General features: G+C 48.6%; 1 protein-coding gene across 5 annotated transcripts; it reads right to left on the minus strand.

Moving 5' to 3' along the window:
* On the minus strand, positions 1-25872 carry SLC13A5 (solute carrier family 13 member 5). 5 transcript variants are annotated; one of them, XM_081272908.1, is made up of 12 exons: positions 25530-25872; positions 19769-19897; positions 19371-19507; positions 16743-16879; positions 15283-15451; positions 13638-13760; positions 9157-9369; positions 8288-8388; positions 7089-7207; positions 4833-4994; positions 1380-1517; positions 1-230 (listed from the first exon to the last, which is right to left on the minus strand). In XM_081272908.1, the coding sequence occupies exons 1-12, from the start codon at positions 25629-25631 to the stop codon at positions 99-101; spliced, it is 1662 nt and encodes a 553-aa protein (XP_081129034.1). In that variant the 5' UTR covers positions 25632-25872; the 3' UTR covers positions 1-98. The 5 variants fall into 5 exon arrangements, with proteins under 5 accessions (XP_081129034.1, XP_081129033.1, XP_081129036.1 ...); XM_081272907.1 differs by having other exon boundaries at positions 16743-16930; XM_081272910.1 differs by lacking the exon at positions 19769-19897 and having other exon boundaries at positions 16743-16930.
* Between the last annotated feature and the right edge of the window lie 1624 nt (positions 25873-27496).

The raw sequence follows: 27496 nt of genomic DNA on the forward strand, positions 1-27496 counted from the left end.
ACTTCGGGGTACAATCCCCAAAGCTCTGTGCAAGGCATGCCAGAAGCTTTGTAATCCTCAGGAGGGAAGGGACTGTGGGCTTGGTCTGGTGGCTCTTCCTAAGTCTCCATATGTGTCACATTAGCCCAGTCAGGGAAATGATCCAAGTCAAATAGGGCCCGTCCCCAGGTGTTGACCGCCAAAAACACACACAAGATTCCAATCAAGTTCATCATTAGTCCTGTTTTCACCTGGAAGAAAATAAAAACAGGGTCAGAGTCAGTCCCTTCAGGTCTGCCTGTGGTCAGGACAGAGCGAACGGGACACTGGGAACCAGTCCTCTTGGAGAGGTGTTTGCTAGGCCTCGACGTCCCTGAGTCATGTTCTGAGCTCCCCCCTGCCCCAAACAAAGCAACATCATGTCCACTAAGTGTCATCAAATGCTCACAGTGTCCTTGGGAGGGACGCCAAGACAGATGGGTTCTCTATGTCCAAGTGGGCATTGGAAAATGGCCTCAGGGAGGTGACATGAGGCAACAGCCACTAAGGGAGAGTGTGGCAGAGCCTGGGGTGTGACTCTAGGTTCAGTGGTCACCCCAGTGCCTTAACTGCCCCACAAATGCTGGCTTCCCTGTGGCCCTCCTCTAGCTCTTTCCAATGCTGTCTCTGTGTTCTTTCCTACCATTGCTTGAATGTCCTGTTGTAGACTTTTTACAGGAGACTGGAATCAGGTTTGCAATCCATGGTTTCAGAGATCGACCTTCTTTGTAAAAAATGCTCCATGAAGTCCCAAAGATACCCAATGGAGGCTCCACATTAACTAACAACTGACTGGTCCCACATAGGGACCTTTGCTTCTGGTTTCCTTGGTTCACCTACTTGCCCATTCCTCATCCAGAGTTGTGCAAAGCTGCCCTTCCCCCATCAGAGGCGATGAGAGTTCTTCCTGTGACAGAGTTTGCTTCCAATCCGTAGTCTCTCATTCCCCCTACCCCTCACTTCTTCTACCTCTTCAGACACCTCTACAAGTCTCTATCATTGCATTCCCCCCAATATAAGCCTTGCACCTCCCCAACTTTCCCCAGGGTTCTTGCTGGCCTGTGAAGTCCATCCTTGGCCATGTGAGTCCCCCACCTCTTCCAAGCACTCAGCCAGGGCCCCCTGGTGCCTACACAGGCTTCTCTCAGTGGGAGATTCTATAACCCAACTTGGGGACAGAACAGCCTATGAAGTTTGAGATCATTTCAAAAAAGAAAAGTTGTATTATAAACACCAATGACAACTATAGATTGGGACATTCGGTGGTATTTCCAAATCACATACCATCCTTTGGAAACTCACATGCCATTCATCATATATACCAATAGCATCATAAAAGTAAAGAGAAGCGGCTGTGTTACCATGTCAGAAACCTTGAGGTGTCCATAGGCAAACACGATGGCATTAGGCGGGGTGGCCACGGGCAACATGAAGGCAAACGACGCACTCAGGGTGCAGGGGAGCATGACGTACAGTGGGTGGAGGCCGATGGAACGAGACTGGGGAGAAACAGCACAGACGTTCACAGCACAGAACATAAAAGCTCCTGGGCCCTCATTCTAAAAAAGCATTCCCTGCAGGCACCGGGTAAGTTCCAACTTCCAAGCCTTTGTCTTGCTGGTTGCTCTGGGTTTTGCCACTTCCCTGGCCAATGACACTATTGAACACTGAAGGCTGAGCTCAAAGGTCCCCCACCCCCCGGAAGTCTGTCTGAGTCTCCACGATTCATTCACCATTTATGCCTTTGACCTCTGCTGTGTGCCAGAGACCATGCTGGACCTCTGGATTGCACTGAATCTCACAATGCCATGTGGACATCTCTTTCTGTCCTGTCACAGACTGAAAGAACATACAAGGAAGGGACCGGGTCTCCTCATCTATGGATGTATGTGTTTTTATACACAGTTGTGATCATTTTATGTCTGCAATTTTCTATTCACTTCTTTCATTCTACATTTTAAAATTCAGCTACTCTAAAAGCACAGGAGCAGGCACTCATTAGGTATCTGATGAAGAATGAATGATATAATTGTAATATCGGTTAAAATGAACCTTTATCATGCATGTGAGGGTAAATACATAGGCAAAGATGTTCACTGCAACATTGTAACAGCAAAACATAGAAAACAGACTCCATGGCCATCAGTAGCAAGATTATCAAATAAAATACAGTATATACAAAAGATGGAATAACATGCAGATGTAAAGATGGTTTCATGTGCTAATATGGAAAGATATCCAAGACCTATAGTTAGATTCAAAAGAAAAAAAAATTAAAGTCTATAACATGTCCATAGAATGATCCCATTTTTTTGAAAAGAGTGTGTATTCCTGGTGCAGTGATGCACACCTTTTATCCCAGCGACCGTGAGAGGCTGAGGCAGGAGGATCTCAAGTTCAAAGCCAACCTCAGCCACTTAGTGAGACCCTATCTCATAATAAAATTAAAAAAAAATTTTTTTTAAGGGCTGGAAATGTGGCTCAGTAGTTAAGGTCCCCTGGATTCAATACCTGGTACTCCTACCCTCCCCCAAAAGATGAAAAGAGTGTCTGTATGTTTGTAGGTGTGTAATATACATATGTATAATATATTCAGAAAAATGTCTAAGAAATTAAGACACCTTGTCTCTTAGGAAAGAGGCTAGAAGATTAGAGTCTGTATACTTTTCTATATCAATTTTGCAATTTTTAGCCCCATGTATATATTACATTTCAACTTGAAACAATCAAAGCAGAATCATGTTCCCAGTTTATTAAATATCCTTCAAAACTGATTGTTAGTGGCTTGATAGTATTACATGATACAAACATGCGGTCATTTATTTCACCAAACCCCTATTATTATGAATATATTTTATAAAAAATATTTCAGTGCCACATATTGTAATAATGATGTACTTACAGGCAACTCCGATTATTTTCCTAGGACCTAGTCCCAGATGGGAAATTGCCCAGACAAAGGGTCTGAGCAGGATTAAGGTCACAGCTCCTGTTGGTTAACAGTCCTCTGAAAAGGCCGTGTACCCTTTGAGAATTGCTGAGAGGTCCCAGATAGGGCCAGGCTGTGTCCTCGTCCCCCTCTACATCTTCATTTCCCTTGGCTTTGTGTAGCACATGGTGTCTGCAGCCCTCATTCCTCGATAACACAGCTGGATGCCCACCACCTTTCCCTTTCCCACATAGGCGCCCAGGCAGAGGCATAAGGGGCCTTAGAGGTAGCTCTGGGACACCTAATTCAGGGTTTCTGGTTCTAGACAAGCTTGTTTCCAAAGAGCTCAGCCACCCTCTTGGGTTAAGGCCTGCATTTGTGTGGCTAGGGCCATTGGTGCTCATAGCAAGGGCTGGAGATGTCAAAGCCAAGGCCTTTCTCGGGGGAAAGGAGGCACCCGCAACACACGCCCATCAGAAAAAGACTCTTCACCACACCATCTCCCTCCTTCTCCACCTCTTCCTCCTTGGCATCTGCTTGGCAGCCTGCTTAGGGAGAGAAGAGAGGCCACCTTGCTATTTTTAACACTTTCGTCTTCACCTGGAATGGAAGGAAAAAACCACTTAGGTTTGCTTTTTATGCACATGGACGCCCAGGCAGCTGGATGGAAATTTACCAACTTCAATGGTCTGTTTGGGCCTTTTGTGAGTCTGTCTCCTGGCTCCAGAATAACTACAGCATCTCCTACGCTCCTTCTGCAGTCTACAGAGGCTTTTCATAGCCTCATCTGACAGACACCCAGCACAACTCTAGGAGGAAAGATCTTAAGGGATGTGTTGGGGGAACTCAGGTCTTTTGGCTCCAAGCCCAGGGCTCTTCCCATACCACCCCGAAGGCAGTACTGCTTTGCAATGAAGGACAAAAGAAATGTGAGAAATGATGACAGCTGACTTCTCTATTAATTCTGTTTTCATCTCAATTCCAGTTCAAAATCATGCTTGCCCATGAACAGAATGCTCCAGCTGGCCCTCAGTAGGCCCCTTTTCCACTACCAAAGACCTCTATGGCTCAGCTCACATGGACTTCTCATCCCTGAGCTCTCTAAGCAAAGCTGTGGGAAGTTCTCAGTTCTGCCATACCATACCCTTCAGCGGCTGCTTAGAATGTTCTCTCCTTCCTACCCATCCCTAAGCCCTTCCTTCTCTAAGGTCTCTTTCTGAGGAGTCCCAGTCAATGATATTCCCAGGGGTGCTCTGCAGTCCTCCTGCGCACCTTCGTGACATACTCAGCAACCACATCCTGGCCCCGCCTCCTGGGCACAAGTCCTGTCTCCCCAACTCAAAAAACAATCCAGTGAGATTTATAAAGTAAAGTTTGATGCTGGGTGCAGTGTGACACTCCCGTGACTCCAGCTACTCAGCAAGCTGATTCAGGAGAATTGCAAGTTTGAGATCAACCTCGGCAACTAAGCAAGTCCCTGTTTCAAAATACAAAAAAAAAAAAAAAAAAAAGGACTGGCATGTGCAAGGCCTAGGTTCAACCCCCAGCATTCTGAAGGAGAAGGAGAAGAAGAAGAAGGAGGAGGAGGAGGAGGAGGAGGAGGAGGAGAAGAGGAAGAAGAAGAAGAAAAAGTCCATATTTGGTGCTTTGACCAACAGACAAAATACAAAGAGGAAATAGAAAACAGTGAGGGCATCAGGACCAGGGTCGTCAAGGGCACACAAGTCTAGGTCAGAACCAGGGCCAGATCCAGGTCTCTGAGCCTGGTCAAGCTCTGGTGCCTGATTTTACCACCTGTCTAGGGACCCAGAATATCATCATGCGTTGACAGCTTCCTGTGAAATGACATACCACCCTCTCCACCCCCACTGGCGTGGCTACTTACCATGGAGGCAAAGATGGGCAGGAACAGGGTGGTGGTGGCCACGTTGCTTGTACACTCCGTGGACACAGCAACAAGCAAGGATAAGATCAAGGTGATGGCTGCAGGAGGCACTGTTTGCAAGGGCTCCATCTGCTTCCCCATCCACTCGGAGAGTCCTGAGGCCTGGGAAGCAGCAGGAGGCCAGTGACTTCAGGGCTTCTGGCTTTATAGTTCCTCCAGGGCCAGGGTGTCGGGGAGCACAGCTCATTCTCTACTTCCAATCCCTCACGCACATCCCATAAGTGATCTCATTTACCCTCACTTCATCCTCACTCTGCAATCTCCTGAATCTTTATTTTCTTTTCAGCTGGTCTACTATTTGCATTTAAACATCCATATGCCTTCAAGATATTCGCACCCAGGTGTCCTGTGAGCATTATGCTCAACATGCTCCAACCGGAACCTCTTTAGCTCAGAATCCACTTCTCCCTCTGGACTCACCATTTGCTGCTGTCCAACAAGAGGTCTGGGAGTCACACAGATGGGTCTCTGTCCCCTTCCTCCTTGCACCCAGTCACCACATCACCCAAAACATCTCACTCACATCCATTCTCCTCTCAATCTCCCACAGTTCTTAGAGCCCAGGAGAATGATTTGGGCCAGAAATTTGGATGTAAATTTAGAACTTTGGGATGAGAAGGGACTGAGCAGGCAGAGAATGAAAGGTAAACAGATCAGTGACACAGGCCAGAGCCTGGGAAAACAATCATAATTCAGGGAGAACGGAGGAGAAATCAGTCAGCAAAGGAGGCTGAGCGGGAACAGTCAGAAGGAAATCAGGCCAAAATGGGGGAAGGTGTGAAGGAGAGAATGACCTAAGAGTCCACGTTCTCAGATTGAGTTGGGTGAAGACTAAAAGGCATCTGCTTGCCCTGCCCCAACTCCCGCCTGCCACAAGTCTCCACTTCAAACATCAGAAAGATTTTTCTCAAATGCACATGAGGCCAAGTCACTCCCCTGGCCTCTCCTCTTCAGTGGAACCTCCACTACCTCCACATATGCTATTCTGAATTCAAGACTCCAGGACAAAGGCTTCTCCACCCTCATGTGCTCTCGAGCCAGATAGCTTGTGTTTTTCCCTTGCTCATGAGTCACTTCCTCCTGAAATGTCCTTCCAGGTAAACCCCCCTGCTTCGGCTATGAAGTGTTACCATGTCTCAGTCTCCTCCATAATCCCTGTACCTAACCTAACGCTAGGGGGATGTAATGGGAATGTTTGAGGAATGTAAAAATGATAGATGGAGAAATGAACAGGTAGGTGGATGAATGGTGGAAAGGCGACTTGATGGATGGATTTGCTCATCCCAAAACTATGTATTGGGCTGGGGATGTAGCTCAGTGGCACAGCACTTGCCTAGTAGGCATGGGGCCTTGGGTTTGGTCATATATGTATATATGACAATATACATATATATATCGATATCTGTGTGTGTGTGTGTGTGTGTGCATCCACTACATACCAGATTCTGTCCTAGATGTTAAAGAAACAGAAAATACAAGATAGACCAAGCCTATCTATTATCTTCCATTCCTGGATAGATGGAAAGAAAAAAGGAAGGGAGGGAGGGAGGGAGGGAGGAAGGGAGGGAGAATAGCAGCACTGAGCTAGTTCATCTCCCTCTGTCTCATTTCTTCCCCAAGGGGTAAGAAAGAAGGTAGAAAAAGGTACCTTTTGGGGTATTTTTCCCTTAAAAGCTGTTCCTCTCCCCTATGTTGTTAAATATTTAGCTAGAGAAAAAAATTGAAATTTTGAACCATGTGCAATGAGAGAGTCAGCATATAGAAGAACCAAAGGAAATGCTGAAAATATTCATGAAGACTTGAAGGAAAGATTTCCCTAAGATAATCAAAGCAGAGATTATTATTACCAGATCCCAAAGTGGGTCCAACAGTGTGTTCTTGGCTTGTGTGTGTGTGTGTGTGTGTGTGTGTGTGTGTGTGTGTGTGTTGTGTGTGTGTGAGAGAGAGAGACAACTGAGGTCACTTATCCACTCATTTCTGTAGTCACTCAAGAAGGGTTCCTCCCTTCCAGGCCTGTCTGTGGTACAGGGTTCTCAGATGACAAGAGAGAGTTCTTGCCCTTACAGCATGTGCAGTTTTGTAGAGGAGACAGAAATACAGGAGCCCAGGGATGGAGGAGTGGAGGAATGTGGCACCTCTGGCCTCCCTCCTGGTAGGAATCTGAGGGCCCCAGGCAGTGATGGCTGATGAAGTTACCTCGCATCCTTTAGCCAGAGCAAATCCGCCCCCCAGTAGCAGCACGATGCCCCATGGCACCTTCTCCTGGGTCACCTTCCAATCCAACAATGCTGGGGGATAAAATGGAGTTTCTCTTTCTGAGAAGAAAAAGCAAACACACACACACACACACACACACACACACACACACACACAGCCAAGAACAGTGTTAGAAGACAAAAAAGAGTCATAATCAAAGGAGAATAAAGCCGAAAAGAATAATGAGATACCAGCTTATATCTGTAAATTAGCTAAAATTTACAATAATACTTGTTACCATTGCTGGTGAGGGTTTGGTAAGATTGTTCCATGCTGGCATTTTAAAATGGAACAAGCTTTTCGGAAAAAAAAAAAAAAAAAAAAAACATTTGGCCCAACATTTTAAAAGCCATTAAGACATTTATGTTCTTTTAATTCAGCAATATCATGGCTAGAAATTTATCCTAAAGAAAAACACCCCCAAATGATAAAGCTATGCACAAGAAAACATCAATTTATACTAACAAAAAATTGTTAGTGTAAATCCTATTATCCCTCCAGGCATAGGATGCTGTCACTAAACAGAGTGAATCTGGAGACCGTGGTCATAGTGAGAAATGTTTCTAGTATAGTACCAAATTAAGACAAAGATCCTAAACAACAAAGAAATAAGGTTCAAATTGCATGTCTTTTTATTAAAACTACATAACTTATATTAACAAAGACAGGCAGGAAGAGATGAAAAAATACTGGTGGCATTAAGGGAAATCCAAAACACTTTTTGTCCCTGTGTGATAATAAATAAGATTTTAAATATTTAAAAAGCACAAAAAGAAAAGATTTTGTGCCGGGCGTGGTGACACACGCCTGTAATCCCAGCGGCTCAGGATGCTGAAGCAGGAGGATTGAGAGTTTAAAGCCAGCTTAGCAAGACCCTAAGCAACTAAGCAAGACTCTGAGCTAGGGATGTGGCTCAGTGGTTAAGCACCCCTGGGTTCAACCCCTGGTACAAAAGAAAAAGAAGAGATTTTGCTCTAAGTAATAATTGGCTTGAAAATCTCATCTCCCTAAGCTTTTCTAACATGATTGGTGGAACAAGATTTTTCTCCCCACTAGGCCCAGGGCCTATCTTATGATAATCGTTTGCTGCCAGGTCCCCGATCCTGATGAACTGGGAGGTCAGGACAGAGAGGCCTTACCTTCCTCTGTCTGGCTGCAGAAGTTGAACTTGGGCTTTTGTGAAGGCACAATGAAAAGCAAGATGGCCACAAAGATGGCCACGGTGGCATCAGAGATGTACCTAGGTGGGAAAGAAGACACAGGGGTTTAGCCCAGCTCGGCTGCTGCAGTGACAGTCAACCAAGAAACATGTTCTGACTCTGTCAGTTCTGTGTCTAAATCCTCCTACACGAAGAAACAGGCTCAACTGGGTGTGAAAACTGGAGCTCCCAAAGTCAAGGTCAAGGTGGTGTTTGAGACTGTGTTCTGGCTAAAAACAAGATGCTCACATTCTTGAGCACATAATTTGGATGAGTTTCAGGATCCCACTTCCCTCTTTTAGCCTGTACTGCTCCATGGGTGGACTTCTGCACCAGTTTCTTTAGAATTGCATGTTCACTAGGGTGACCACAAGGTCTTTTTGGAATACCCAAGCAGATCAAAATAGAATATCCAGTTTCAGGCAGTCATCTCTCTGCCCATATCTCCTGTCTTTCCTAGGATTTACAAGTTTCTCAACCTTCGCTCTGATGACAACATCAGAGCCAGGAAAGACTCTACATATTCCTGCTTTGCTCTAGGAGACCTACTCCTAACCCAAGAAACTCTCAGGCCACTCTGCCTGACCATGCATTTTCTGCTCAGTTCACTGCAGGAGAGGATGCTGAAGAAACAAACACATCTGCATTTTCATCATGAAGATCCATCAGAATAAAATGAGTCATAAAACCCACCATTCCAGAACCAAGAGCCCAATCCTGGACCTTCCTCTGGCCACCTATGATGGAGAATAACAGCATTCTGGTTCTGATGAATGAAGCCAGGGGCTTTGGCCAAACGAACAACTTACTTTTTCTCACCCTCCACCCAGGCAAGCGACAGCCAGCCGGGCATGAAGCCGGGGTCCCGGGAGAACCACAAGATGATGAGCAGGAGGAAGCAGATCAGGACATTGATCTCCGCGAAGGAGAAAGGCCCCAGCTTCTGGTACTCCTCCCGCAGCACCTTGTAGGCGGCCTTCTCCTTTGTCTTCTCTACCCCACAGCTGCAGGAGTTTTTAAAACTAGAGAATGCAAAATGAGCGTGAACGCCGTGCAGCAGAATATGGCAGAAGGACACATGGTGGGGCAAGCCCTTCCTCCCTCTTTCTATACTTTCATCTGCCTCCCCAGCTTCCCAGGATGTCATGGGGAAAGTCTGTGGAGAGATAAAGGGCTGAGTTCCTCAGGGCATGCCCCAGGGGCACCTCCAGAGCTAGGGTGTGTTCCTAGAGGAAGCCTGAGATGGCACCAATGAGGATGCAGGTCTTAGGGACAGTGGAGGCAGGAAAGGAGAGGATGGCCAGAAGGATGAAAGGCAGAGCGGAACCAGGGGAGTGGACAGGAGAATACACACAGAAACAAGCAGAGCTCAGGCTGTCACTAGCAAAGGTGCCTGGTCCCCTGGAGACTGCTCCAGGGTCACCAGTGAAGAAGGCCAGGAAAAGTTCTGGAACCTGCCCAGAGTGGGGGCAGGGGTCCCTCACATGCTTCCCAAGCCCTCCTACTCTCACCACAGCCCTTGACAGTCCTGGAATGACAGACTCCATCACCAAGGTGACTCAGGAGGGGACAGGGAGCAAGGAGAGATCCCAGCAGACCGGGCCAGGAGGGGACAGGAGTTAAAGGTGTGGGATTACGGATCCAGGAGACCCTGGAGTTAGCAGCTAACTCTTGCTGGAGCAGGAAATAAATCACCCGGGACTATTACTGGATGGCCCGTTGGTATAAGGGGCCTGCGAGGCTGCCCTGCAGAATCTCCCGCGGGTGGTGTTGGTATGGAGGTGCAGGAAGGAGGAAGGATTTGTGGAGGAGGTATAGAAGGTCACTCAGCCGCAGGGAAGGGGTAACTGGGGCCACTGGTGCACTGGCTGCAGGCCCTGAGATACTCTTTGAGGGTTCCATTTACCCATCCCTACCACTGTCGGTCTGAAGGGAGCAGAGAATGTCAAGAGCATTGTCCCAGAGAGCCTTCTCCATGACAGTCTTCCTAGGGCCTAAGACAAGATTCACAGAAGGGCTGGGGTTGGTGGAATATATGCTGATTCCAAATCCATTGCTGGATGTGAACCACCTTGGAGATCATGAGAGTCATGCTGGCAATGGTGGCATGGCCTGCAGCACAGGGAAACTAGGACGTCAGGACATGGCCTCCTGGGGTGCTCAGAGGTAGGAAAATGGGCAGGAGTGTTGGACTCTCAGGTCTGCAGTCAGCTGGGATCTCCTTGCTGGACGTAGGGCAAAGCCCCAGGTCATGAGATCATTAGGAGTGGGGATGATATAGGAGGGGACCTTCATTGGCTCCATAGAGTCCATGTTCTTCCAAGCATTGGCCTGCTGCCATCTGTCATCCTAGTGACTTTGGAGCTGTGCCAGGGGCCTCAGGTTTCCAGAATAAGGAGTGACCTTGGTATTCCTAGCTGTCCAGCAATAAGGAACAATAAGGACTGGTCATAAGGAGCTGAGCCCATTTGGTTCTGGTAACACATTCCCAACAACACAGTGGCTACAGACTCTGGGGCCGCATCAAATATGCAGTCACTGACCCTGGCCCCCCGTACTGGTGCCACCAAGCCTTCCGATCCTCCTATGTTAAGCAATTTAGCTATTGTATCTGGGTTAATTTCATCAGGTGACTGCTGAGCTGGCGTAAGAGGCAGGTACATGGGTCCAGTTGGCCCGCAGGAGCCCAGGGATTGAGGTGGTGACCACAGCATCCTGTAGCAAAACGGCCTTCACTGTGATGCATCATGGTAGATGTGGACTGACTATGCTGCAGAGCCAAGGACAGGGCATGAGATCTTTGAGCCCCCATATGCCTCTACATGGCAGGGGTTGGGAAGAGCATTCATCCCCTTTTTAGCCTGGTTGGAACAGTTGGGTAGCAGCCAGCAGTAATATCCCATGTTCTTGGCAGTCCTGGGTGAGGGTCTGTGGCTCCATTGGCAGAATGTAGCCAGGAAGCTGCCCATAATTTCAACAAGACAGTTTTTCTGGATTAGGCTAGAGGATAAGATCTTGACGTTGTTCTCCACAGCCATGCAAATGAGAAACACGAGTGAGAGTGAAGCTTGCTAGATTGTAGAGGTGGTTCCTGTGGTGGTTCACCTCATCCTTAGGTGATATGGTCCCAGAGGCCAAGGAGGCAGAGGGGGATCACTAGGTCCTGGATTGCACCAGGATGTAACCTGTCCCCATCGTTCCAGCCAAGTGGAAAATGCTGTCCCCACCTTCAAGATCTGGAACTGAAACTAGTTGACCTGTGAGCCACCCTCTGCTCTGTGTCCAAGCTAGAGTAGCACATAGGGGAAGGGTGGAATCAGATGGCTGCCCAGCTCCTCCACCATCACCAGGGTCCCAAAGTCCCCATGCTGCATGGCAGCTGCTCTCCAGGATCCCTGATGGCCCAGAAGAGCTGAGGGAGGCTGAACAAGTCTGGGTGAACTGTAGCATCAGGTTCCTGGCTGAGTTCCTGAGGTGCCTGGTATCCACCTCAGCTGCTGAATGAAAGGCTGACTGTGCTCCTGTGGTCTTGATGCCAGGTCAGTTCCTTCTTCTTATTTGGCCCTTGGACTTTAGGGACACCCCCAGGCCACTACTAGTGCTCTTGACACCTGGTCATGCTTGGCTTGGTGGCAGTTCAGCACAGCAACCTTTGACCTCCCCAGGAGGGGATGTATGTAGGGTTGTAGGTCAAGGGCACAGACTCTGGAGCCAAACTGCCAGGGTTCCAATTTCAGGCCATCTACTTCCATGCTACACAAACTTGCATAGGCCATTTAACCTCTGCAGACCTCAGTTACCTCATCTGCAAATTGGCAATAATAATTATAATAATATTTGCTTCACAGATTGTTGTAAAGATTAAACAAATTCATAAATGCAGAGTGTTTAAATGAGGTCTGGCACATAATAGGCACTGGATTAAACATTAGTCATTGATATTTCTATTGCCCCATGAATGGACACAGGTGCCCCCTGCAGAAGGTCCTGGGGACTGTCTGCTGACAGGCCTCCCTGGTTGATATAAGCAAACCAGCTGGACTTTAGTCCTTGCACAGTTTCAGAAATAAAAGCTAAGAAAGCTGCTGTCAAAGTCAAGTTGTGCAGCAGGTGATCATGGAAGCGCATCCCTTTCCCAGAGAGTGGGGGACTGGATCCCAGGCAGGATGGGTAGAATGGAGCCCTGCCTACTATTATGATCATTAAAGTGACTGTTTTGAACATGTGTAGCAAATTTTAAATGGCAGCTTCCAAACAGGTCCTCCTTCAGAAGAAAACAAAGAAAAACACCTGTTTCCCCCATTAAGTTACAGGCTTGAGTAGGCACTTCTGTACCTTTACTCTGAGTCCCTTCCCTCCGGTCCTATAGGGTCCTGCGTCTCACTTGACTCAAGCTCCCTGTGAAGTGGGGCACAGCACACACGCTTAGCTCCTAGCTGAGTACTTTCATCCTAGAGTGGCATGATCACCTTTTGCCACAGATACATTCGTGTCTTTTAAAATAACAACTTTTTTTTTTTTTTTTTTTTTTTTTTTAGGTATTTGTCAGCTGCACGTCATGATTTCTGTCCAAAGTCTGGCCCTGGTGAAGGTTGACTCCAGGTGAACTTGACAGTTGCTGGGAAGAGGAAGGTAAACTTTCCAGGATGAGCAATCTGTTGGGAACATGGTAGGCCTTTGGTAAAGGTCTGGGCTTGGATTGATTTAGATGATATCAGGAGGGTTTTTGTTTTTTGTTTTTTGTTTTTTGTTTGTGACCTGGTCTAATGGAGCCAGGTGGCCAAGTGAAAGTTTGTTCACATGGGTCAAATTTCTGCTTTAGCCCAAGTTGATGGCATACTTGCCCTTTCTCCCTGGGCCAGGAGCTATGCTGGGTGCCAGGGTCAGAGAGGTCCTGGAAGAGTTCAAGGGTAAGCAGCAGCACTGGAACACAGACAGGTAGCAAGGGATAGGGCCGTGATATGCCCAGGGGCATCTCAGAGGAGAGGGGAGCAAGTATTCTTCTGAGATGGAATGGAGGTGAGAGGAAGCCTGGGAAGGAGTAGCCGGGAAAGTAGCACTTGAACTGGCCTTGAAGGCTAAGGAGGTGAGCAACTGGGAAAGCAGGAAATGGCTTTCCAGACAGAGGGAACAATGTGCACAAAGCCACATTGAGCAACGGGGGATGGTGGGAATGGGAGGGCAACCTAGCTAGAGATAGAGCTGCAGAAACAGGGCCAGAACTGAAGGACATTTCTGCAGGGATGTGGTGGTACAATTGGATGGCATCTTGTGAGCAGCTCTGACTTACCTGAATCTCAGATAAATGCACTGCAACCACAACCAGGAAAGCAGCAACATTATCAGCATGTTGGGGAAGGCAAATCCAAACCAAGAGGCAAAGTTCAAGAGGTCCTTACTGCCAGGAAACAATCTGAAAGGAGAGATACTGGCCTACACCTCAACCCAGGCTGAGCTGTGCAGAGCAAGCCAGCAATGAGCAGAGGCTGAGCAGTAGCTGGATCCTGAGAGATGGGTAGGATTCGGGGCCACATCCTCCTGAGGTCCAGTCATCCAAGTTCATTGTCTTGTAACACTATGCTCTGATCAAGTGGGGAGGCCAGAGCACAAGACAAGGTTGAAGAATGACCAACAAACATTTCCTATGGATCCCAACCCTGCTAGGCATCTCGTCAAGTTATGGCTCCATCCCTGAAGATAAGCCCACTTTTGCAAATATATGCATGTAATTTGATTGACAGCTTCAGGGGTCTGTGTATGCCTGTAACCCCCTCACCCTGTAGGTTTCTAAGCAATCTCAAAAATATTTCCCAGGGTGGAACAAAAAGATGTTCCTTAGGCCCGCCTCCCAACCCAAGCCAGCACTAGTAGCCCCAAGGCCCCCGGTAGCCCAAGGTTGTCAAAGCAGACACAGATTTTTTTCCCACTCAGCCCAGACAGGCTGTTTTTCCCAGAGGAATTGCAGGGAGAAGCCTAAGGATATAGTTAGAGAAAACCCTCCCAGGATTAAAAACACTCTGGCTGCTGAACCTCAGTATCTGCCGTAAGGACTGCTGTCCTGTCTTTTCTGTCTCCCAACTCCTGTGCCAGCAGTTTTCCCTGCCCCTGACCATGGCTCTTGTCTGCATTTATTTTTTATTCCAACACCTGCCAATTATCCATACCTCAATTAAGGTGTTTATTTACCAGACCCACCTGTAGCTCCTTGGTATCTGGCACCCTCAGCAGACCAGGAGAGCCCCAGGCAGGGCCCAGGCTTCTCTCACTTCCGTGATCCCAGCCCCACCCAGCACAAGGCTGGGCACAGATAGGGAATCCTCATGGCCTGTGTCCCTTTCTGGTCAAGGTTAAAAAGTTCCAAACTACCCTTGTGGTCCACCTGGAGCCTCACGAGGAATATGTCACCTCCAGGACAATGAGTGGGGTTAGAGTGAGTGAGATGGTAAGATAAAAAGTGACCCAACCCCAACCCTTCATACCATCTGTAGAACCTCCATATCTTGGGACCATTGCCATTAACCCCCATGTTAGTGAGTCAAGGGAGTGGGGGAGACTCTTTTAGAGATGTCTAATTCCTGCAAATTTTAACTCAGGTATCTGTGACTACACTGTCATCTCCCATGACTTGAGCTGAGAATTCAATTCACAGTCCCTGTCTGAGCTGGAATTTCTGAGCCCAGGAAAGAAAGATGTCACTCACTCCAAGAGAGAAAGCAACCCTGCCCATTAACTCCGTTGGCAACAGGTTCCCATGTCCTCTGAGTGTTTCTGAGTGGTTGCAGCGGTGCTGGGACATAGAGGCTAGAGGGGACACATCCTCCCATTCCTCCTGGCCTCCCAGCTCCAGGGCCCAGCTGAGGTGGGAGAGGTGAGTAGGGGTCCCTCCAGCCCCAGGGCCCACTTTGTTTTCCCTGAAGTTGTGGCCAGTGACTCACTCTTGCATCTGGCCCAGAAGCACCACATTGGGTCCGGTCCCAGTCAGGGTGGCCGTGCCCCCAATGCTGGCTGCGTAGCACACACACAGGTTCATGGCCTTGCACATGCTTTTCTTGTATTGGTCCTCCTGCTTCTCCATGGCAGATCCATCAAAAATCCCTTGGTTTCCTGTGGTGAGCACAGCAATGTTAGCTGAGCCAGTCACTGGGGGCTACCTAGCCAACCTCAGATCCTCACTGTGCTCCTAACCTGAGGAAGGGGAGATCCCCCACCCCCTGGCAGGTCCCTCCACATGCATTCCTCAGCTTCCGAACTAAAGTCATGGTCAGGTCCCATCTGCCTTCCCACAGTCATTTCCCAAGACTTCCCTAAGTCTTCTCCATGCTCCTGTCAAATCCAGCAATTTTTTTTCCAGTTCTGGGGATTGAACTCAAGGCCTCATTCATGCTGGGCAAGCACTCTACCACTGAACGACACTCTCAGCCCCCAAATCAGCAACTTGAGACGCATATCCCCTCTTCTCTCGTTCCTTGCTGTTGCTCGAGATGCTCCCTGCATCTAGTGGGAGTGTAAATCTACCTCCAGGGTCTTTCCTCCCTACAAGGCTTCTCCTTTTTTTCCTGAGCTCCCCCAAGCATCTGGTTTATGGCTTGCCCATGGCTTCTTCCAAGTCAGATGATTTGTTTGAGGGACCCATTGATGCCATCCCACTGGACTCCACAAGAGTTGGTGGTTGGAGTGTACCCCGTCACCTCGGTAGCCCCAGGTCCCCACCCAGAGTCAGGTAATCAGGACATCAATCATGGGTCTGAGTTCACAATGCAGGGTTTTGGGATAGGCAGAGAAGAGACAGCGCAAGACAGATGCTATCTTATATTCCCTGAGCTCTGAACCTAATACGAAGCAAAGGCAGGACACAACCCCAAGATCTGTGAGAGTAGAGCAGAGGAATTTGGCATGCTCTGGGTCAGAGAAGGCCTCCCTGAGGATGGTAGGAGTAGCAAGGGTTGAGGAGTACCCAGTAGGTGTTCAAAAGATACTCAAATGAATAAAATGAACACTTAAACACTGATTTCTGTGGTTGGAAAGAACTAGGGGTGGGATTTTCTTATAAGCTTTTTTTTTTTTTTTTTTTTGCAGTGCTGGGGATGGGACCCAAGGCCTCATACATACTAGGCAAGTGCCCTACCATTGAGCTACATCCCTAGCCCCATTATAAGCTTTTACTAATGGAAATGAAGTGTTATAGCTCTCCTAGAACATTTATGCAAAAGTGTCAATTGATGCAAAATTGACATTTCTAAAACTTATGAAAACAGTACTTCCTAATATTGTTCTCTATGCATGTTTAGAGTTGGGCTCCAGGAAGGAGGAAAGGATAAGAAGGTAGCCAAAATGTTTGGCAATGGAAGGGAAGGCTGGGACTGTAGCCCATGCACTGACCCAGCCTGGGGCTCACCTGGCAACTCGCTGGCCTTGCCCTTGTCCACTAGCTCCAGTGCCTCCAGATTGGTCTTGGTAGCTGCTCTTGTGGCTTCCATCTGCTGCAGCATGGCTTCCACAATGGGTACCATCATGGCCGTGGTGGCTGTATTGCTGATCCACATGGACAGGAAGGCAGTGACGCTCATAAAGCCCAGCATCAGCCTGCAGAGACAGGGCACGAGAGGAAAGCCAGAGAATTCCCCACTCCCCAACCCCTTCATCCCCAGGAGCAACCAGAGGCTAGGTCCAACCCTGCAGGCCAATTCAAGACTGGATATTCCAATAGAGGATTACAGTTTGGGTGCTTCTCTCTTTCCTCCTTCCCTTCTTTCCTCCCTACCCTCTTTCCTCCCTTCCTGCTACTACTTTCTGTCAAACATTACATCTACTCTGCTGGCTAATAGAACAGCAAGAGACTCCAGAGGCAGCTGTGGCTAGGAGGAAAGGCATAAACACTCAGAGGGTGTCAACTCAGTATGGAGTATGACCCTAGGGGTGTGCTGGAGCACCCCTGTGTGCAGGCATGTGTATCCAAAAGAGCCGCATTTCAGCCTCAGCTCTCCTCTCTTAAGTTCAGAAGAGCTATGCAGAATCTGCCTGGAGAGGTAGGGATAGCGGGGTGGGAGCTAAGTGAACTGTGACCTTCCTGATGGCTGGCCCTCTTCCGGCCAGCTCCCTATACCTGCACACTTTGCTCGTCTCACTCTGTAGTAAACCAGATTAAACTAACAGTGTTTAGAAAATATGTTCCCTTTGTTTATAAACCCTCGTTCTCCACTGCTGCTCCCTCTATTCATTTTACCCCACTGTCCACCTGGAGAGCTCCTATTGGTTCCCCCCAAGTGGACTCAGACAACAACCCTCCTCTGTGGCCACCTCCAAGTGCGTGCCAAGTAGAGCTGTCACACCCTTCTCCATCCTCCCTCTACACTCATCACTTAGTGGCATTTGGAAGACCAGTTTCCATGTGAGCTCTCTCCTTAGGCTATAGTGGGGATAGGGCCTGACTCTTCTCCACGGCTCTACATACCCCAGCTGCACGATGCAGGAACAGAAGGCTCTCGGGGAGGCTGGCTGATTGGAACTCAACTGCTCTAGGTCTCTAAAGCCCTCTGTCATCAGACTCCTCCTTGGGGATACTAATGTGCCTGAGGGCTGGACCATGAAGAAGGGACCTGGGGACTGAGCTACACTAAGGCTCAAGTTGATGTCCATACAGGTTGACCTCATGGACCCGTAAAGTCAAAGACTGGAATCCAGGCCTGGAGGAGATGATAGTCTGGTGAGTGCAGGTGGTCTCAGAAGGACCATGGCTTCTGTACAAAGTTTCAAGGCACCAAGAAGATCTCTGCATACAGGTCCACCCCAGGACAGCTGGAAGCCAGGCCCCGAGGAGGATCCAGGTGGCAGGAAGGAGCAGAGAAGACAAAGCTTCCTGCAAAGGCTTCTATGGTAGCTTCCCACCTGCTGAGGGCCCAAAGCTAGCCACTTAAAGTTTCCAAGAGCAAAATGCTGAGGGGACCAAGGTCCACTTTCCTGAGCACTTGTGTTTCTAGAAAATACAGTGGTTTGTGATCTGACCCTATAAACCCATCACCAGAGAAGATCTATGCCACGAAGAAGTCAGCGACTCACAGAGTTCTCTGCTCAGGTGAGTCAGTGGCAGGCACCAAGGGAGACCCAGGCATGGTCACCTGAAAAGCCAGCTAGGATCTGTGTGTGCTCATGGCTCAGGAAAGTCCCTGAGACATGGACATATCAGGAGGTATTTACTGTGAACTAACCCACAGCTGCCTCCCAAGGGCTGGGTGGAGAATGCACCATTAATTACAGAGCACATCTTTTCAAAAGATGTGCCCTGAATTCCCTATTTGAGGGTCACACTCCGTATCAGACATACTGAGTCCAACTCCCATGTGACTTGTCAGCAAGTCACTTCCCCATTTTCTGCCTCAGATTCCTCATAATCCCCAACACTCAGAGTTGTAGTAAGAGTTAAATAAGGTGATAAATAAGTTCCCAATGTCATGATGGGGCCTTGGAGACATCCACTGTGCCATTATGATTGTAATTAGAGTATACTGGCCCCATGGGATGGCTAGAATAACCTGTGTGCTGATTGGAAGGGGGATCTTGGGAGGTTCAGAGGGATGTAGGGGGAAGTGAGGTAAGGAGCTACCCATTCAGGTAGACGGCCAAGCTTTGAAGGAAAGACCTCTCTGCTTCCCTCTGAGCTGAGTAGTGGAACCATCTCAGGTCTGCTTTCCAACCTCCATCCAACTTGGTCCCTGTGGAACCCGATAGCCACTTCCCTTGGGAAACCTCTGGAACCTGCAAAGGCTCTTGCTAGCCAGTCTGCCCTTGGAGGCAGAGAACCTTTGCCTACTGCTGTTCACCATCTGCAACCACCCCTCAGGCACCTGGTCTCCCAGCTAAGATTGGAACGTACCCCACCCAGAGGCCAGCCTGCCATGTCCCGAGAAGCAGTGGCCAGCCCTCCTGCACTGACTGAGGGTGATCTGGTCTGTGCCACACTCCACTCCTCAGCCCTGGGGGCCCACGCAGAGCCACATGGCCATAGAGAGAGAGAAGACTTAATTACCGTGCAGGCTTGGCCCCTATCCAGAGCAGGGTGCGCAAGGCGATCCTCTTATGTAGATTCCAGCGCTCCACGGCCACAGCCACTATGAGGCTTCCCAGAAACAGCATGTTGGTATCCTTCATGTACTGGACACACACCTAGAGGGCAGCATGGAGGGCCCAGGAGGATTGTTCCACATACTGCTTGGACCCAGGGCTACCTGTCAGCAGGGACAGGCAAGCAGACCAGATGCTGACTTCAGGAGCAGCTTGGGGTGGTTATGTTTTCACACCAGGGAGAATCCACCTGTGGGGGTTATCTGGCCACCCCCACCCCCAGGCCCCCCAGAGATGGACTTGGAGAAGGAAGGGGTCCACGAGAGAACTGGGAAGTCACCAGGACCCCCTGAGTTGGCTCACCTGCTTAGAGTCCAATATCTGCAAGAGCGGAAAGAGCAAGACAGGCAAGAGGGAGGTGACAGCCACCGGGATGACATCCGTGCACCAGTAAATGGCCATGAGGATGATGACGTAGGCACACCTGACAAACTGAAGAGACCGCCCTGAGACCTCACGAGCCTCACCGCCCCCACCGCCGTATCCCACCAAAGGGGAAGGGAGCCGGCAGGGACTCCGCTAGAGGGATCCTGTGCCCTGCCTCTGCCAGCACAGCTCTCCAGGCTCAGGACTGGATTTGCCATCAGAAGACTCCAGCCCCACCCCTAACCACCCTATGCCTTCCCCTTCCCAGCTGCGTGGTCCCAGGCAAGTTCTTTCATCTTTTCAAACCTTGGACTAGTCACCATCTCTCCCATTACAAAGGTGTCTCGTTTTATATTTAATTTAACAGATGGTCAAGTCACATTCGTTAGCCACTTAGCCACCAGACTCTTAGCTCTGCAGTGAGGCAGAACTGGGTTCCAATGCAAGCACCTGCCATCCTGGCCCTCATTTGCTGTAGGACTTGGAGTAAGTCATTAAACCACCTTGGCCCTCGGTTTCGTCACCTGTTAAAATGTGGACAATAATTCCTACATCCCTAGCTGTTTTATGTCTCACTGGCCCTCTCCCTCATTCTAGCCCCCTCCACAAAACCAGTCACCAAGGCTTCTATCCCTTATTCGCAGGCCTCGTCCCCTTTTCTACCTTTATCCTGTTATTTAAAAATTATAGACCATTGTTTTGGACCAGCCTCCTGCACCAGATCCCAAGAGACCAGACAAAAATCAGACTGGAGTCACTAGCGCTGGGGTTTCATGTCATCAAACCCAAACCAAGTTCTTATCTGATCTTCTGAGAAATCAGGAGAGATAAGAGCCAAGTTTCCCAAACAGGCCAAGTTCAACCTGAATGATAATGAAGTTCCCCTCTCCTTTAGTCCTTACAAAATAGTCACCTGAAATTTACCAATCAGTTATTTTTCTACTGCTCTGTCTCCCTGTCCCCACCTTCAAAGAAAGCATCTTTAAAATGACCAATCTGTCTTTGTTTCTGCTTTGTGCCCTTCCTCGAAGCACCCCCCGACACTAGATTTGCATCGTTCTCTTCACCTTCTCCCCGCCCCCACCCAGCACCACCATCCAATCATGCCATTTGAGGAAACAAGCAATATTTGTAGATTCAGTCTGTCCTCAGCATCCTGCATAGTCTCAGCACTTGGTAGATGCTGAGCAGGTGCTCAGAGAAGGAACCAAATAGCATCAGCTGAGAGGAGAAATAAATCTTTCTTCAGCATCCCACAAGCAACTCAGGATACCTTCCTACTGCTCCAAGCAGGAAAGTTTAGGGTTTCTAAACCCTGGCACATTGACTTTTCAAGTCTGATGATTCTTTGTTGCTAAGACTGTCTCGTGAGGTTTAATAGCATCCTTGCTTCCCACCCAAGAGACTCTGGTTGCAACTTCAAAAAGGCCACTCCATCATTTGTCCCCTGCTGTGAGGAGGACAGATGATTGAAGAAGTCCAGAGACTGTCACCCCCAAAATATGGTGCCCTGGCATGCTGATTATTTTAAATTTAAGAAACTCAGAGCAGCAGATGCAGGAAGGGATGCTACTCTGACATCTCCATGTCTACTTAAAGTCCCATCCCACCAAGGAAGAAACAACCGCCTCTGGTCCCTTCCCTGAGTTTTCATTAACTGAACCCATGTTGCAGAAGAAAGGCAGATGGACAGACATTTATCACACAGCATTGTCCTCTATTTTGGTTCCATTCAGTATTCCAAAGAGAATCACTTACAACCCATTGTATGCTCTATGGGCCCAATGAACTTTATCTCAAGACATTGTACATTCCTCCAAGCTCCCTGAATTCCCCTAAAAATCATTTACTATTTCCCTAAAAAACTGTCTACATTCTCTATTGTACCCTTCCCTTATGGAAGAGGGTATATAAGATTCAAAACCGGGCTGGGGATGTGGCTCAAGCGGTAGCGCGCTCGCCTGGCATGCGTGCGGCCCGGGTTCGATCCTCAGCACCACATACCAACAAAGATGTTGTGTCCGCCGAGAACTAAAAAATAAATATTAAAAAAAATTCTCTCTCTCTCTCTCTCCTCTCTCACTCTCTCTAAAAAAACATAAAGTGTTTAAAAAAAAAAAAAAGATTCAAAACCGTGTTGGGCTAATAGGGAATCACACTTTGTGATTGCCTTCATGCACCTAATGAATTTGTATATCTTTTCTCCTATTTAATATGTCTATTGTCAGTTCATGGCAATGAACCTTCAGAGCCCAAAGGGAAGCCTTTCCTTTCACCCCAACAGAATCAATGCTGGTTGAGAGCCACTGGACTTAAGTCAGAATAGCAGTACGGTTAGAAGCCAGGCTTTGCCACCAGCCAGCCTGATCAATGTCCAGTGTCCACCATTATCTGACCTTCAGTAGTCACTTAAGTTCTCTGAGCCTTGGGGTCAGGGGTGTGCCATGAATAGAGGGAGGGATTCCCTTCAGGTGTGGGCAAGAGGGTGCATTGTAGAGAATTTTAAAACAATACTACTAAAAAAAATCAGTCTGCTTTTATGATCATCACGTGATAGTAATTCTAAACAATGTCATTGATAAATTACATCTTTTGCTCCCAATCCTAGCCCCTCTCCAAGGTCATTTCATGTCCTCATCTATAAGTTGGGGATTTCAGAGGGCCTATTCTTAATGACTGGCCTCAGAAAGACCTTGGTATTTTTTTATTATTTAAACTTAGAAGCAGTGGATGACACATGTAACTAATTTTCATTGTGAGCTCCTGGAGAAACCAGAGATAAACATTAGAAAAGAGGTTGGGACACAAGGAAAATTATTCCTTCACCTCAATTACACTATTAGAAAGTCTAGGAAGTGCCTCAGGCCTGACTAATAATACCAGCAACAAACTTGACCCTTCCTATTTCCAGAAAGCTCCCATGGCATCAATGGAGAGGGCAAGGCTAGGAAGAGGGTGGTAATCCCGAAGAACGAGGTAGAGTCTACCTTCAGAGAGGATCCTGGATTTTGGTGTACAACTTCAGAACACTTTCCTGCAACTGAGAAGGGGCTGGAAAAATCACTAAAGAAGAGATAAAAGTAGGCCATGGGATTTAAAAGTCAGTACTCAGCACCGAGCCTAACACATAGAGGGGCCATGTGCACAACTGAGTGCACATGTGAATAAATGCACAATTAAATAAAAACAGGAGTCATTGTTGATATGATGACAATCACATATTGCCTAGCAATGGGGGCACATTCTAAGAAATGTGTCCTTAGGCAATCTCCTCATGGTGTGAATATCACAGTGTGCATTTACAGAAACTAGAATGAACACGATGTCCCTAGGTGATACAATCTTATGGAGTCACTGTCATATATGTGGTCCAGCATTGTTCAAAACATTGCCATGTGACACATGACTGTATCCACCAGCAAGAGTGTCCTCAATGTGTTGTATTAAAAATATATATATATATATAGGCAAAACAATCTCTCTCTCTCTCTCTCTCTCTCTCTCTCTCTCTGTCAGTGTGTGTGTGTGTCTAATGAGAAAAGATTAATGATTGGTTTCTAGAAAGATTTCTAACAAAATATTAATTGGTCATGGGATTTGAGGACATTTTCATTTTTACTTTATACTTTACAAACTTGTAAAAAAGAATTGTTTATGATTTTAATAAAGTAAATCACTTATTTCATTAAAATGATTTTTTTAAAGGGACCAAGAGAAAGAGTTTAAAAAAAAAAAAAAAGCAGAACAAAGATGAGCCCAGGAAGCAAACAAGGTAGATGAAAGGAAAGAAAGAAGAAAGCCTGGAGGAGAGGGGCTGGGCAACAGCAGAGGGCGGTGTGACCTGGGAGTTGCCACTGGGTGAGGATAGCGCGGCCCGGCTGCCAAGCTCCTTCTGTGCCTTGTACCTCTGGATTTCCTTGCACAAAGTGGGAGGTGAGAGGACATGGAGGGTGAGGGAGGGTGAGGGAGCTCTCAAAACAGATGCACACGAAGGGAGAAAACGAGAAGCCAGGGACCCAGGCTTCCAAGCCCCCAGCCCAGCATGGGCTGCAGGGAGCCATGGGAAGGTAGCCTTGGAAGAACTCTCACTGGTGTCTCCTCCTCTCTTCTCTTAAGCACTCACTTCCCTTAAGCCTCACTGCCAGGGCGGTTAATTGACACATGCACATACATCTGAGTAGGGATCTCAGTTCAGAACCCACCTGTGTGTGTGTGTGTGTGTGTGTGTGCGCGCGCGCCAGGGTACAAGTGGGATCTCAGTCACACTGCCCCGGAGCAGGAAGGTCAATCAAGCAACTATAATTATTCCTGCCAGCAGAACTAAAATCACAGCGCTCCTGCCTGGCTCCCTCCCACGGACAGTAACAGCCCTAAATCTCTTCAATGAGGAACTATGGCTGCTCACTGATGGTGTACAGAGCTGTCAGAGTTCAATCTACTGTCTTTGGCCCAACCAGGGGCTCTGCTCCACTATACCAAGGGCTCCTCCCAGTCTTTCTTCCTACATCCCAGGAACTAACAATCTCTTTTGACAACCAAAACAAGTGTCAGAATCAAACCACCCCATTATAGTGCACCAAGACCCAAGAACACAGGGACTTGGCTAAAGTCGTGAGATTAAGGGAATGGTGGAAATCCAGTTCTTTTGCAGGTTGGCTTCCTGATACCCCAATGCACCCCTTTCCTCCAGGATCCCTGCTGGAGCATCCCTTGAGGAGTTCTGTTTCTCAAACCTGCCTGGGGAGGGGACACAGGAACTGGAGGTTTCCTGTCAGGGCTCAGAGTGAAAGGATTGAAAAAAGGAAGGAGGAAGAAGCAGCCAGCAGCCACAAAAGGCTTCAAAGCACTCGGGCCTCTGCCAAACTGGCTGTGCACAGCACAACTGAGTCTGGGCCAGGCTGAGCAGGCCACCCTGCCCCCACCCCACCACCAAGGCCATTCATTCATTCTCTCCCTCCTTCCCAGAAGCACTAGGAGGCCAAGGCAGCTTCCCTGCTACCCAGGACCATGCCACCCAAGGCGTGAGCTCTGGGAACATGTCCCACCTCCTGCCACAGCCACAACAGGCAGCAGGCAAAGAGACCAACTCTGACCTGCTTTTCATCCTGGAGCAGGACTTTTGAATCAGATGTGGCTTTGCTGGTTTCAGAGATGGAAAGAAATGTGGATCGCAGAGGGGAAAACTGAGGTCCCAAAAGGGGACAGAGAGTGGCAAAGGCAGATCTCAGGAATCACCTAAGTGATGGTCTTTTTGTGTGGGTCCCCACTGAGGTCAGAAGACACTTGCAGCTGGGAAGTGTCCATTCACCGAGGGAAAAGAGAGAAAAGACAGAGGGAGGGAGAGGCAAGGCACTCAAAGTCCCTGCTAACATGAGTGACATCTTGGGGAGAGATGGGGACAGCGGTTATGCACTCTGGGGGAGAGTATGAGCCAAAGGCTAAGCCTCTGACTGGAGTCTGTGTGGCTAAGATCTGTGCTCACGTCTAGATCTTTGTGCTTGCCCGGACGGTTCTTGTGCCCTGGGATCTGGTCTCTGCACCCCTCAGGATTCTTTGCAGGTCACCTCCCATGTGGCACCTGGAGCTCGCCTCAGGGGAGCTGTCCCGGGGGGAGTCCATGCGTTGCAGCTCAGTGCTCCCGGAATTCCGTGCCCGTTATAGGGCACTGAGCGCCGGGCTGACGAGAGACGTAACTGACCTTGGCGGGCATCAGAATGATGAGTGGCAGCAGCAGGATCGGGGTGAGGAACAAGATCACGAAGGACTTGATTTTGGAGACATAGCTCAGCGCCGAGGCCATCGCGCGGGAGATTGGCAGGAGACACAAATGAGAGGCAGACAGAGGCTCCGAGCTTAAGAAGGGGCCGCAGTTCCACGAGATGGGGGGCGGCGACAACTCCGCCCCATACGGCTGGCCTCCCGACGGCCACGGGGCGGGGCCATCCCTTGGGGTCCGTGGGGCTAGCCTGCCCCCAACTCTGCCACCCCGCGGTGGCGGGAGACTTCCGCGGATTCCAGCACTTCAGACTCTAGGGGCTGGACCCCGGCACCTCACAACTTTCCTGCGCTGCCCTGCGCAGAGGCACGCACCCGGGGCGCTAAGCGGGCTGTAGGGATCATTCATTCTACCAGCTTTGGGGTGCAGACTCCTCCCTCATCCACACCTGCTTTTTTCCTGGGCTCTGGCGGCGGGGGGCGGGGGGGGGACTCCTAGATGAAAGTCTCCACCGGCCTCTGACTTTGTGTTATATGTACCAAATCTCTCTCCTTTTCCACGCCGATCCTGGAGGGGTCTCTTGAAGGGACGGTGACAGCGCGCCTTGCCCTCCGCATCGCCGCCCCCACTCCCCCCCGGGATCCTCTGGTTCCCCTCGGTGTTGGCTCTACTCCAGACTCAAAACCCCATCCCCAGTCCCAGCGCTCACCCAGGGCATCCTGGGCGCTCTCCAGGGAACGCCAAGGGGGGCGAGATGACTGTCTCCAGCAGTGTGGACGGCTTTCGCCCTCCAGCGGACATGCGCGCAGCCAGCGGACTCCCCTCTTGGCAAAGTGTGTGCAGCCTGGAGCGGCGGCATTGAATCCCAGGAGACGCTGCTGCCGGCGCGTACCGGGTCGCTATTTCCATTTTACGGAGGGATACAGGGATCTAGAGAGGAAGGGTCAAATTCAAGGCTACGCTGAGTCATTCGTTCATTCGTTCAGCTGCCAACATTCATTCAGCCAATGAAGCTGGACTGAGCACCTATTCTGTGAAGGAGACTGAAGGACGCAAAGACACAGCCACCTCTATTTCTTCTTTCTGTCTCTTCTACTTTCTCATTCTGGAGCTTTCTTTTGAGGACTCACATGCCTACACACGGTATAACCAAAGCCGGCTCCTTAGTGATTACGTGCCACATGCCTGAGGCTCAGATTTCCATATAGGTTGTCGCTGACGTGTATTTTGTAATTAGACTTAGGATGGTTGTGTCTGTACTGAACACGTACAGATTTTTTTCCATGTTATCCTTTAAACCATACAGTATATCCACTGCTATTTACATAGCTGTTACATAACATTTACGTTGTAGTAGGTATTATAAGAAATCTAGAATTTAAGTGAAATTAAGTATAAAGTGAATTAAAGTATAGGGAGGATGTGTATAGACTATATGCAAATACTATGCATTACTTAAGGGACTTGGGCATCCACAAATTTTGGTATTCTTGAGGGTTCTGGAACCAGTCTCCCCAACCACCACAGGAGCAGACCACTGTTTGCAATTTTTTTTTCACAGCGTATGTATGTTCCAGACTCTAAAACTCAACACATTTTGAATCAAGTTCATGACTCTTTCCCTGTGACCTGAACCCAAGAACACACATTCCCCCAAGCTCCTCCTTTTGTAATTCACGTTTGTATAACCCCGGGTTCCCCCTCCCTCTTTCCCAAGGGGACACTTAGCACAAGTTGTACCTTTGTGTTTATGGGCGTGATTTTTATTTAATGTCAGATTTATTTCATCAGCCTGTCCAGCCAGCATCTATTACTGTGCCTGATCCAGGGTGTACACTCAAAACTTGTTCTCTTGATGTACAAATGTGCACAAATGAACCACTCTGGTACATAATACAACTGCTTTAAAAGGGGTATAACATAGAGCAAGTACTCTCAAGATTGACTGC

This window comes from Spermophilus citellus (assembly GCF_964194105.1).
Source record: "Spermophilus citellus genome assembly, chromosome: 17".
NCBI classification, from domain to species: domain Eukaryota; kingdom Metazoa; phylum Chordata; class Mammalia; order Rodentia; family Sciuridae; genus Spermophilus; species Spermophilus citellus.

Coding starts and splice junctions, on each gene's coding strand:
- SLC13A5 (XM_081272907.1), bottom strand. CDS start 25,631: ATGGCCTCGGCGCTGAGCTATGTCTCCAAAATCAAGTCCTTCGTGATC. Junction 4,995..7,088: donor CTCTGGCTAAAGGATGCGAG/GTAACTTCATCA, acceptor GCTGCTTCCCAG/GCCTCAGGACTCTCCGAGTG. Junction 231..1,379: donor ACCTCAAGGTTTCTGACATG/GTAACACAGCCG, acceptor ATTTTCTTCCAG/GTGAAAACAGGACTAATGAT.